Source organism: Scyliorhinus canicula, chromosome 17, assembly GCF_902713615.1.
Source record: "Scyliorhinus canicula chromosome 17, sScyCan1.1, whole genome shotgun sequence".
Taxonomy (NCBI): domain Eukaryota; kingdom Metazoa; phylum Chordata; class Chondrichthyes; order Carcharhiniformes; family Scyliorhinidae; genus Scyliorhinus; species Scyliorhinus canicula.
In genome coordinates this window covers 91,563,459-91,576,732 of record NC_052162.1, presented here as the reverse complement: position 1 = coordinate 91,576,732, position 13,274 = coordinate 91,563,459, and the positions used below count along the sequence as shown (strand labels likewise).

Genomic DNA, 13,274 nt, shown 5'->3' with positions numbered 1-13,274 from the left:
GGCTCAGTTGTAAGACTATTGAAACCACTGTTCACTTCCAATCACGTGTCTTGTGAATTGATGGTCTCATCAATTTAATAGTCTTAGGAAACTTGAAGAAAACTACTATGGATTCAGCCCTCAAACCTGACCGACTAGAACCCGACCCGCAGGCTGCAGAGGCGAAAGAAATCTTTCTACACTGGCTCAGATGTTTCAAGGCCTACCTGGCTGAATCAAGCAATTCAGAAACTATGGAGGAGCAGAAACTCAGCCTACTGCACGCAAGGGTGAGCCACCGTATGTCTACTCAACTTAACTGTATTACCTCGTATACGGAGGCCCTGGCCATGCTCGATCGAATGTACGTGAGGCCCATCAATGAGGTCTACGCGGGCCACATTTTTACGACCCGCCACTGGAAGTCGCTGGAAGAATTCCTGCGCGATTTAAAAGCCTTAGCTCAGGACTGCAATTATCAGGCTGTAACAGCCACCCAACATATGGAGCTCGCTGTCCGAGATGTATACGTGGCAGGGCTGTGGTCCAACTATGTGCGCCAATGGTTACTTTAGAAAGGGGCCCAGAACTTGGAGGACACTGTAGAGTTTGCTACAACCATGGAGGTCTCGTTCCGCAGCCTCACCTCGTTCCCCACGGACCAAGCGACCCCATCCTGGGCCCCCGACCAGCGACTGCCCCAGGCCTGCGCCGCGCGGCCACCCACCCACTACGCAGCTCCAGTGTGCCATTTTTGTGGGAAGCCCCAACACCCACGGCAGCACTGCCCAGCCCGCAACACAACCTGCAGCAGCTGCGGTCGCAAAGGACAATATGCCCTGGTCTGCCTAGCGAAGAAAACTCATACTCCAAACCCTCCCGCAGCCCAGAGCACTCGCTTCCCAAACTCACAGGCCCGCAGGCCCCATAATGCTGCAGCCTGTATGCCGACTCCGCCCCCACCCAACACGTGCGACTCATGGGGGTGGCCATCTTGGGCTCCATCCTCTCCAGTATCTGAACCTCACTTCGACGACTGCGATCTCAGCGGACAGTCATCACGGGGCCACTCCAGCACAGCTGATCGAGCCGCCGACTACCCGCAACTCAGCGCGGTCACGTTGGACCGGTCGCGTCCGAAACACCTCCGCAACTCTATGATGACCGTTAAAATCAACGGGTACAATACACCGTACCTCTTCGACTCTGGGAGCACCGAGAGCTTCGTACACCCAGATCTGGTAAGACGCTGTTCGCTCCCTATCTTCCCTGCACGGCAAACTGTCTCCCTCACTTCGGGCTCACACTCTGTTCACCTCCAAGGGCGCACCTTCGCGACCCTAACGATTCAGGGCGCTACTCGAACTTCCAGCTGTACGTACTCCCCAAACTCTGCGCCCCACTCTTACTGGGACTCAACTTCCAGTGTAACCTCAAAAGCCTCATACTCAGCTTCGGCGGACCCCTACCTCCACTCGCTATCTGCAGTCTAGCGACGCTAAAAATTGACCCCCCTCTATTCTTTGCTAACCTCACTCCGGATTGCAAACCCGTAGCCACTCGCAGCAGGCGGTATAACCTGCAGGACAGGGTGTTTATGAGAGCCGAGGTCCAGAGGCTCCTACGTAAGGGGGTCATAGAGGCCAGTAACAGCCCCTGGAGAGCTCAGGTCATGGTTGTCAAAACCGGGAAAAAATTCCAAATGGTAGTGGACTATAGCCAAACCATTAACCGGTTCATGCTCCTCGATGCGTACCCCCTTCCCAGGATTGAGGACATGGTGAATCAGATCGCCCAGTACAGCATCTTCTCCACGGTGGATCTGAAGTCTGCATACCACCAGCTTCCAATTCGCCCAGAGGACCGCCAGTACACGACATTCGAGGCAGATGGCCGCCTCTTCCATTTCCTCCGGGTTCCCTTTGGCGTCACGAATGGGGTCTCGGTGTTCCAACGAGCAATGGACCGAATGGTGGGCCAGTACGGGCTGCGGGCCACGTTTCCGTACTTGGATAACGTCACCATCTGCGGCCATGATCAGCAGGACCACGACGCTAACCTCCATCGATTTCTCCAGACTGCCCAGAAACTTAACCTCACGTATAATACGGAGAAATGCGTTTTCCACACAACCAGGCTAGCCATCCTCAGCTATGTCGTGGAAAACGGAGTCCTGGGCCCCGACCCGGACCGTATGCTATCCACCGTATCTTACAACTCCCTCTCCCTCATTGTCCCAGGGCCCTCAAGAGGTGCCTGGGATTCTTCTCGTATTATGCCCAGTGGGTCCCTCAGTATGCTGACAAAGCCCGGCCACTATTTAAGGCCAAACTCTTTCCTCTGTCAGCTGAGGCCCGCCAGGCCTTCAAATGCATCAAGGACATCGCCAAAGCGGCCATGCGCGCGGTGGATGAATCTGTCCTTTCCAGGTGGAGAGCGATGTCTCAGAGGTCGCTCTCGCCGCCACACTGAATCAGGGAGACCAGTTGCCTTTTGCTCCTGAACCCTCTCCGCTTCGGAACTTCGACACTCCTCAGTCGAAAAGGAAGTTCAAGCCATCGTGGAAGCTATACGACACTGGAGGCACTACCTCGCAGGTAGGACGTTCACCCTCATCACCGACCAAAGATCGGTTGCCTTTATGTTTGACAACTCACAAAGGGGCAAAATTAAAAATGATAAAATCCTGCGGTGGAGGATCGAACTCTCCACCTACAAGTATGATATTATGTACCGACCGGGGAAGCTCAACGAGCCCCCAGATGCCCTGTCCCGCGGCATGTGCGCCAGCGCGCAAGACGACCGCCTGAATGCTATCCACAATGACCTCTGCCACCCGGTGGTCACCCGGCTCGCCCACTACATCAAAGCCCGAATTCTGCCTTTCTCCACCGATGAGGGAAAGGTGGTCACCAGGGATTGCCTGATCTTCGCGGAGTGCAAACCGCACTTCTATAGACCAGACAAGGCCCACCTGGTAAAGGCTTCCCGGCCCTTTGAACGCCTGAGCATCGATTTTGAAGGGCCACTTCCCTCGACCAATCAAAATGTGTACTTTCTGAACGTGATCGACAAGTTCAACTGCTTCCCGTTTGCCATCCTGTGCCCTGATATGACCTCCCACACAGTCATCAGAGCCCTGCACAGTATCTTCACCCTTTTCAGGTTCCCCAGCTACGTACACAGCGACAGGGGTTTGTCCTTTATGAGCGACGAGCTGCGTCAGTACCTGCTCGACAAGGGCATCGCCTCGAGCAGGACTACCAGCTACAACCCCAGGGGGAACGGGCAGGTGGAGAGAGAGAACGCGATGGTCTGGAAGACCGTCCTACTGACCCTCTGGTCCAGGAATCTCCCGACCCATTGGCAGGAGGTCCTCCCCAACGCGCTCCATGCTATTAGGTCCCTCCTATGCATAGCCACGAACCAGACCCCTCACGTGCGGCTATTTGTTTTTCTAGGGGCACTACCACGGGGGTTTCTCTCCCAGCTTGGTTGAAGACACCGGGCCCGGTTCTCCTCTGGAAGCACGTCCGGGCACACAAAACTGATCCACTCATAGAAAGAGTGCTCCTGCTCCACTCGAACCCCCAATACGCTTTCATTGAATACACTGACGGCCGTCAGGACACTGTTTCCCTCCGGGACCTGGCACCTGCAGGATCCAACTCCACCACCACTACTGCCGAGGTACCCCTCACACTACACCCCAACCAACCCTCCGCGCTCCCGCACCTATAGGTTCACTGCTCATGCTCCGCGCCCTGCGCCTATAGGTTTCCTGCGCTCCCTGTCGCCCGTCGCACCAGTCGGGTATGAAGCTTGGACTGAATCACCCCCAGAGTCCACTATCATACCCTCGCCGACCGTGCCCACCCAGCCACCCGAAGAGGCTACAACCCCGGTGCTCCGCCGATCCCAAAGGACGACTCGGCCACTGGACTGGCTCAATTTGTAGGCCCATCACCCCCGCCGGACTTGATTTTTTTTACAGGGGTGGATGTGATGAATTATATAACTCGTTAATTCACACTGTATTGCCTTACATGTATTGTGTCCTTGTGGGCTCTGTATACGAGCCGTTGCACGGCTCTGCCCATAGGGGGAGATGAGGAGTTTGTACTGGGCTCCACCCTTGTCTCTGCCCATGGCTCCGCCCATGGCTCCTCCCACTAATCGGAAGTATAAAGCACTGCAGTCGTGCGCCTGCTCTCAGTTCATCTCGTCGCAGGCAGACTCAGTTGTAAGACTATTAAAACCACTGTTCATTTCCAATCACGTGTCTTGTGAATTGATGGTCCCATCACCCACCCAGATATTCTCAAACTTTTTTGAGGATTTTTTCCTCTTTTTTTCTCCTCAATCTGGAAAGCAAGTGACTTGAATTTTTACGTGGCCTTGGGGGGGGGGGGGGGGGGGGGGGTGCTGTTAATTTTAATAGAATATAAACCTGCACTATTTTCGACTTGTCAGGGAGTACAACAGCACAATGAATATGTAACTCCTTCTGGAACATTTCCAAACTATCTGCAATATTTTCATCAAAGACGAGTGGGTCGATGCGGGGAAGTCCTCGTGCCACACTGCCAACTCCTGACACCATGTAACTGTGTTGGGTTGCCAAATCACAGACAACAGCAAAAAATAATTTATTCACCAGCTCAGCAGCTACTTCAACACATGTCCTCCTTCCCCGCTCCTGGATATTACTCTCACGCCCCCAGAACGCAACCTCTTTTGTCGCTGCGGCGTTGTGTAATCAGGTGACCACTTTGTCTACAGCCACAAAGCAAACAATTAACATTATATTACACGGTGTAGGGCCACGTATTGTGAGGAAAATGTTGAATGAATTCTACTTTTCAACTTAACATATTTCGAATGTGAACCATTATGCGCATCTTGGATGTTTCCAAGTGAATCCGAGGTTATTTTATTTATTGACAATATCAATTTCTGGCAATGTATTATGTACTCAAATTGTAATTTCCTAGTGATACATTTTGTCAAAATAAAGTTTAGGTATGAAAAATGAGATCCACATTAACATTCTGGTTAATACCAGTTCTATCTGTCGATGGTGCTGTGATAAGTGATCAGAATGATGACCAGGTAACATCACAAACACATATTCAGCTTGGCGATTCTAATATCCTGGGTGCAAAGTTGCTAGGTTGTATGGAAACGATGACAAAAGACTCATTTAAAAAAAAATTTCGAGTACCCAATTTATTTTTTCCAACTAAGGGGCATTCAATCCACCGACCTTGCACATCTTTGGGTTGTGGGGGCGAACCCCACGCAAACACGGGGATAGTGTGCAAACTCCACACGGACAGTGACCCAGATCCGGGATTGAACCTGGGACCTCGGCGCCGTGAGACTGCAGTGCTAACCACTGAGCCACCGTGCTGCCCAACAAAAGACTCATAACTTAAATTATTTCCTTAAAGTTCGTTAACAGCTCTTGCATGCCGAGAGTGTGGCCATGCGTGCTCTATCAACTCGTCACTTCCTGGGTGCAGATCATCACAACATAAGCATGAATACACAGTCTACACTGGGTACTGGCTGGTTCCACAGCATGGACCTGAACAGTAAACTCGTTTCACAGATATTACCCTCCCAATCCCCATACCCCCCCCACCAGATCTGGAGAATTTTATCTTGCACAAGAACACCGTTCAGAACTCACAATTGGTCACTGCTTCTAAACATTACAAACACTTAATTTTGAGTGATTAATGTTACAAAGAAAGAGGGCTGGGTTCTCCAGCTGCAGGTTTCTCCGAGGCACGCCATTCGCTGGCGGCAGGATTCTGTCTTCCTGCTGCTGGTCAATGGGGTTTCCCATTGAAGCAACCCTCGCGAGACCCGCTGGCGGGGGTGGGCTGTCGCCGGGAAAAGTGAAGCGCAACGGCCTGAGAATTCCAGCCATAATGTAGGGCCGGTGATTTATATTCGAAACACAGATCATTGCATCACTGTAAATTTCATCTGATCATCAATTTAAGAAATTTGAAAAATATTGACAATCTGGATTCTGAATAAATTAATGGATTGTAAGGAAATGAGATCAATTTACAGTAAGTCTCTTCTGAGCTCCATTAATTGAATAATTCCAATTGTATCCAATGTTTAGGTTTCGGCTTGGTTTTCATCGCCTATCCAGAGGCTCTTAGCCATTTGCCATGGGCACCTTTGTGGTCCATTTTATTTTTCCTCATGCTGCTCACTCTGGGAGCCGATACGCAGTTTGGAGGTTTCGGTAAGAATGACATTGCTGTATTTAAACAATCTCTTTCTGCTGAAAGAAACTATTCTAAATTATTCTGTTTATCATATCGGGTTAGAAATTACTTTGGTGATGTGAGTGATGCGATTTATTTGTAACAGACCTTTGACCGTTGTCTTAGCGAAGCTCCAACCTGTTTCGCTTAAATGGGTTAACAACTGCATTAGAATAAATCTACAAGACATAGGAGCAGAGGTAGGCCACTCGGCCCATCAACTCTGCTCCACCATTCAATGAGACCATGGCTGATATGATATAATCCTCAACTCCACTTTGCCGCATTATCCCCGTAACCCTGGATTCCCCAACTGATTAAAACGCTTGGCCAAATGTAACGGCCGCGTCCGAATGGGGGTGCGACGTGGCCGATAAATCATAAGAGGCGTGGTTAACCGGGTAAATCCTGCGAGAGGCCTCTGGTGAAATTTACTGGCCGTGTCGTGCCCCAGTTCGTGAGGTGTGGCAAGCCAGGTAAATCCTCCGAGGGGCCTCTCACAAGATATAAGGGCATCTCCAGGCCTCGGAGACCCCGAGTGAGCATCGGTTGTCACTGGTTTCCACAAGCAGGGACCAGGCGTACAGGCACTTTGTGGGAGGGGGGGGGGGGTGGGTCCAGAGATCTCTCAGGGAATTGAGGGCCTCGGTGTGGCTGGGTTCTGGGCAGGCTGAGATACTGGCACCCCTGATGCCACTTGGGAACCCTGGCAGTGCCAGAGTGGCACCTTGGCAATGCCATGGTGCCCGGGTGGCACTTTTCCTGAGGCAGGGATTGGGCCCAGAGGTGCCCGACCCTTATTAGGTGGCGTATGGAGGCACGGTAATCCTCTTATAAGTGAGTAGGGGCATTGGGGAAAAGATTGGGAGTGGGGAGCTGCTCAGTGCAGGAAACGGGACTAAGTGTGGCCATGGCGAGACGTTCCTCGCAGAGTCCCATTAGATAATGGGGTGTTTCTTGACACTGCCAGTGCCTGGAAACAGCCGGCTAAACATGCTCGATATAGGACTCTGTTTCATTTCTGTTAAATTGCGCCCTCTAACATTCCTAGGAAATGTCACCTCAGTATCTGGAAGGTCTCAGTATACAAATTCCGGTAGCTATTCACAGCGATGGTTTTGAATCTTAGGATGGGGGTTTCCAGTGGCGGGGTGGGGGGCGGTCAGAGGAGGGTGCGGCTCACTATTGGTCAGTGGCGGAATCTTCTGGTCCCATTGATGTAAGCAGCATTTTATGTTGTTCAGCAGCTGCAATGCAGTGGGGGGTCACTGATTGGTCTGGGAAATTCAACCCTTGTGTGAATAGTGATAGCATAGTTGAACTGTAATTCACTGACTGACCACTAGGAGTCTCCTTAGAAGTGTAGAAGTGAATGTTAGAGGCAGACGGACAAGGGAGCTATTGGAGAGGTTGCTTGTGCATCGTCATACTGTTCTTCATCTGTTGTTTTGTATATAGTGGACCTCCAGTTAATGTGAATAAATTGTTTATAGCTTTAGCTACAAGTGTTTTTGTAATATAAATCAAGCCATCTGACAAGAACATGAAAGTGTTCAGGTTACATTTCCTTTCCCTGTTCTTACTCCCAAATTCCATTCTCTCGCATTTCTTTCTGGCTGATATTGGTACAGCACGGAGGCAACTTTTAAATCTTTGACTGACTCACCGAGAGCAGGCTGGTCATAAACCTCACTCGCTTTTTAAAACATCCTGGCAGATGACTAGGGATTATAGTTATATAGTTTCCCCAAATCGTTCCCACAAACAAGAGTAATGGGAACAGAACTGGGTGAAATGCATGTTTCAAAGTGCTTCAGCAGGAAAAATAGAAAAACAGCATGTTGTTTAAATGGAGAGAGATTGCAGAGTTCTAAGCGACAGAGGGATCTGGGTGCCCTGGTACATGAATCATGAAAGGTTAGTCTGCGGGTGCAGCAAGCAATTGGGAAGGCAAATGGAATGTTGTTGGGCGCAATCTATTGACCCAGGAGACCTTGCAGCCACATGAACTGGTGTCGTTCCCCGGACCAAGGTTGGCATTGATCTTTGCCATGCACTAGGCCGGGACTATGTCCTCATAGTGAACTACTTCTCTAACTACCCAGAGGTAGTTCGGCTACATGAACTCACGTCGGCAACGGTCATCCGTGCTAGTGAGGTGTGGTCCAATTTTGCCCGGCGATATAATGTCACGCACATCACCTCCAGTCCCCACTACCCCCAGTCCAATGGCAAAGCTGAGAAGGAGGTGCACATTGTCAAACGACTCCTGTGCAAAGCAGGATTGATGCGGGATCCGACTTTTACCTCGCACTACTTGCCTACAGGTCAGCTCCATTGTCCACTGGCCTGTCACCAGCTCAATTGTTGATGAACCGCACATTATGAATGACGGTGCCTGCCATACACATCCCAGACTTGGACAACTTTCCGGTCCTGCGTCGAATGCAGTTGTCTCGGGCCCAACACAAATCGGCGTACGGCGTCCGCGCCACAGATCTCCCTGCTCTTGTTCCTGATGAACAGGTTCATGTACAACTCCCTGAAGGTGGCTGGTCTGCCGCCGCTGTGGTACTCAAGCAAGTGGCCCCCAGGTCGTTTCTGGTTCGTCTGCAGGATGACTCTCTTCGCCAAAATAACCGGGCACTGCGGCTCCTTCCACGCTCGCCGCCAGATCGTCATGCCCTGCCTCGCCTTCAGGACAGGCCTGTCCAAGAGCTCGCAGATCTACCTTTTGTGTTGCCACCCTCTGCGACTGACACAGTCCCGCCCATTCCAGAACTGGCGTCCCCTGACCCACCCTTGAGGCGGTCAACCAGAATTTCTCCCCCACCACAGAGACTGAATTTATGAACTGCCTGAATTTATGAACTCTCTAAACTCATGGACTGATTGTTTTGTTACATACTGTTATTCATCTTCCGTGTTATGTTACATAGTCTATCTTCACTAGACACCTTCCCGTGTAAATATGTTATAAATTTTGTCTGCGGAGACTGCGTTAACCAGAGCAGTGAGAGAGACAGGCTACCAACACTTGTAGAAGTACAACTCTATTTTATTTAACTATGAACTGTTTTTGCACTGTGGGTCGACACTATGTTAGGTTGACTGAAGACCTATGGCTAACCTGACCAGACTATACTGCTAGAACATGGTAGATGTTCGTGCTACTGATTAGGGGCTCTGGCTGTCTCAGAGGCTGCATCCCGAATGAGCGAGAAAACTAGTGCCCTCTGGTTTTATAGTGGCCGTGTCCTGTCTGGTGATTGGCTGCTGTGTTCTGTGTTTTGATTAGTCTTTCAGTGTATCAGTCAATGTGTGTCAATGCACCATCATATACTTGTGTGTATATTATGACAAAAGGTTATCGGAGGTAGGCAGGAATGCAGAGTTGAGGACACAATCAGATCAGCCATGATCTTATTGGATGGCAGGGGAGGCTCGAGGGGACAAATGGCCTACTCCCGCTCCTGATTCATATATCTTCATGTTTGTATGTCCTATCCTCCCTTGTCTGCAAGGGTGGATTTCTCTGGGATTATGTAAGTCATTCTTTCATTAATGATTTCATTCACTATTTTCTTCAATCAGAAACAATTATAACAGCCCTACTGGACCAGTTTCCAAAGTTCCTACGATCAAGGCGGCTTTACCTGACAACTGGTCTTTGTTTTGTATTTTACTTCCTTGGCCTTCTATTCGTGACAGAGGTATGTTATATTTGAGCAATTTGGGCCGTTTCCACGTTAATTACTAGTTATAACGCTAATGGATGATAAAGGTTATAGGTTGAAGGAATAAAGAATGATCTTATGGTGTGGTGAGAGCACTCATTTTTTTTTCCATTTGTTTAATCATGTGCAATGACAGTGTGAGATTGAGTAATCTTCCGCCAGAAGGAAGTTAAAGTGATCGGGAGGGGACAAGCCATGCAAAGGGAATGGAAACAAGGATAAGAATATTAAAATCAGAAGCCAATGTTGGTCAACAAAGACAGGGATTAAATGTGAATGAAACCTGCTGTAAGGACACAGGGAACAAAGTTTAAGATAATCTCAAATCGATGGAGGGTAGAAAAGCAATTTGAGAAATTGTGAAAGGTGTTATATAAATGCAGGTTTTATCAAAAAACAAAGAAAAGTATAGCACAGGAACAGGCCCTTCGCCCTCCAAGCCTGCGCTGACCATGCTGCACGTGTAACCTAAAACCTATCTTTCTTTCATTATGCCTTCATGGAGTAGGCAGCGTTACCGTAGCAATGGGGAAATTGGAGGCCCAATGTAAGAATAATTAATCATAGAGCAATCAACTTATGTTAACAATGTGGCTGCAAATAAATCACTACATTTACAGAACAATTCAACTCTGTAGCTAATACAACCTTACCATTCTGACTTCTCCAGCACCAACCTATAACATATCATAAATGACACCTGTCCCTTTTGCATGAATTACACTATCCCCAGGATTTGTCAACCAATTAGGCACCTACCAACAACTCAAGCAAAATTCAGATTGAAATGTTGGTCTAAAATTTTCACTGAAGAATGACAAAAATTCAGTACTTCCTAAACTGAAGAAATTGATATTTCCCCCTTCGCACAATTCAAATTGTGTGTACATTTTACAACTGCAGCCCATCCACAGGCTCCATATGACGTTCCACTACATTGCTGCTCAATAAATGCGCAAAGAAAAAATATCTAATTATTGTTTGAGTTGAGAGAAAATCAGGCAAATCAAATGGGACAAAAAATGAAATTAATGAATAAGAAACTGCAACAGCAAAGAATGACTGTGACAACAATGTCTGAGCAAATTCATTTGTACATCAGTCCTGCCATCCCAGGAATCAGTCTTGTAAACCTTCTCTCCACTGCCTCTATAGCATGACCATCCTTCCTCAGATGAGGATACCAAAACTGCATTCAATGTCCCTGGTGTGGCCTCACCAAGACCCTGTAGGATTACATCAAGATATCCCTACAGCTCTACTTGAATCCTCTCCCTATGAAGGCCAACATACCCTGTGTCGACTTTACCGCCTGTTGCACCTGCATGCTTACCTTCAGCAACTGGTGCACAAGCACACCCAGGTCTCGTTGTTCATTCACCTCTCCTAATTTATAGCCATTCATATAATAATCTGCTTTCCCATTTTCTGACCAAAGTGGGCAGCCTCATTTTCATCCACAATATACTGGATCTGCCATTTTTTTACCGACTCACTCAACTTGTCCAAATCACGATGAATCAAGGATTTTATGCAATTTACATTCGGATCATCGAGTCTACACTGGCTCTTGGAAAGACAACTCTACTTAAGCCCATGCCTCCACCCTATCCCCAGAACCTAGTAACCCCACCTACCCTTTTTGAACATGAAGGGAAATTTATCATGGCCAATCCATCTAACCTACACATCTGCAGGTGGAAACCGGAGCACCCGGTGGATCCCACGCAGACATTGGGAGAATGTGCGGACTCCACACAGAGTGACAAAGCTGGGAATCGAACCTGGGACCCTGGAGCTGTGAAGCAACTGTGCTAACCACTATGCTATCTCTGCATCCTCCTCAGCTTACCGTCCCACTCAGTTCGGTGACCGGGAGTGGAAAGTCATTGACAAGAAGAATCGTAGGCCCGGGATTGAGAGTATGGACTGGTTCAAGCCCCAAAGGGGGATAGGGGCATGGAGAGGTTGCAAAAGAAGAGTTTCAGAGAAGGGATCGGAATCAGGAAAAGGTTTCAATTTGGTTAAAAAGAGACAAGCAGGGAAATAGGCTCCAAACAGGACAAAGGCTATGGGTCGCAGACTTCAAGGACTCTGGGAAAGGCTTGAAGAGCCAATAAGGCAACCAAAGGTGCTGAATCTGTATTACAAGCCAAAGGGGCAAAGATACCTCTTTGAAGCAGCAGTGTTGTGCTTGGCGAAGACAACGAGCTGACATTGAGCTTGTGAGTTTATTCCAGGGGAACAAGATCTTGCAAAACGTAATTGAAGCTCTGCGAGGTGACCCATTGTTTACGTCTTCCAAGTTTGATTAACCTCTGGAGTGAATTCCCGGGGCAGATCTTTGAAAGTGAAGATTGGAGCCACTCAAGAGAGGAGCAGGTTTTCAGTAAGATTGGTTGACTCGGTATTACTGACATCTGTGTGGGTTGCTGAGGCATCCCTGAGCTCTGCCAAGGTTGTGTCTGCTCCTCGTGCAGTGTGGCATGTTCAACCACAGTTTGCCTGTTAAATCACACGTACCTCATAGTAATCTTAAATGTAAGAGTATAAGGTAGATTTTGCAACTCATTTCATCTTTCTGACTTGATTGTTTGCTCAAAACTGATGGAATCTTATAGCCTTATTCATTGAGAAAGTGCCTTAATCTCAAATTTTGCCTATTTTAAACAAAGCATTATTGATCTGCGCGGAGTCTGCACGTCCTCCCCGTGTGTGCGTGGGTTTCCTCCGGGTGCTCCGGTTTCCTCCCACAGTCCAAAGATGTGCGGGTTAGGTGGATTGGCCATGCTAAATTGCCCGTAGTGTCCTGAAAAGTAAGGTTAAGGGGGGGGGTTGTTGGGTTATGGGTATAGGGTGGATACGTGGGTTTGAGTAGGGTGATCATGGCTCGGCACAACATCGAGGGCCGAAGGGCCTGTTCTGTGCTGTACTGTTCTATGTTCTATGTTCTATGATCTCTAATCGAATCTCACTAAACACTAAAGTGTCAAGTCAAGGATCATGATAATATATAAGAAAGGTCAAAACATCTAGATCGAGAGAGATGTTTGGTTCTCGTGAGATCAGGTGCTGGATTCTTCGGTTCCCCAGCTTATTCTCCTTTGCAGTGTGCCATTCGCTGCCAGCGGGATTCAATCTTCCCATCGCATGTCAATGAGATTTCCCATGGAAGTCACCCCACACTGCTGGAACATCGGAGCAAGCGACAGTGCACTGCTGACGGGAAAAGTGAATTGCAACGGCTGTAAAATTCCAGCATGCATTG

General features: G+C 48.7%; 1 protein-coding gene across 1 annotated transcript in view; it reads left to right on the top strand.

Moving 5' to 3' along the window:
• LOC119951666 (sodium- and chloride-dependent neutral and basic amino acid transporter B(0+)-like) overlaps positions 1-13,274 on the top strand; it is a 101,012-nt gene that overhangs the window by 74,696 nt on the left and 13,042 nt on the right. The window contains exons 8-9 of the mRNA XM_038774859.1: positions 6,122-6,247; positions 9,864-9,982. Of these exons, the coding sequence (XP_038630787.1) occupies positions 6,122-6,247; positions 9,864-9,982 (245 nt within the window). The remainder of the gene's footprint in view (positions 1-6,121; positions 6,248-9,863; positions 9,983-13,274) is intronic.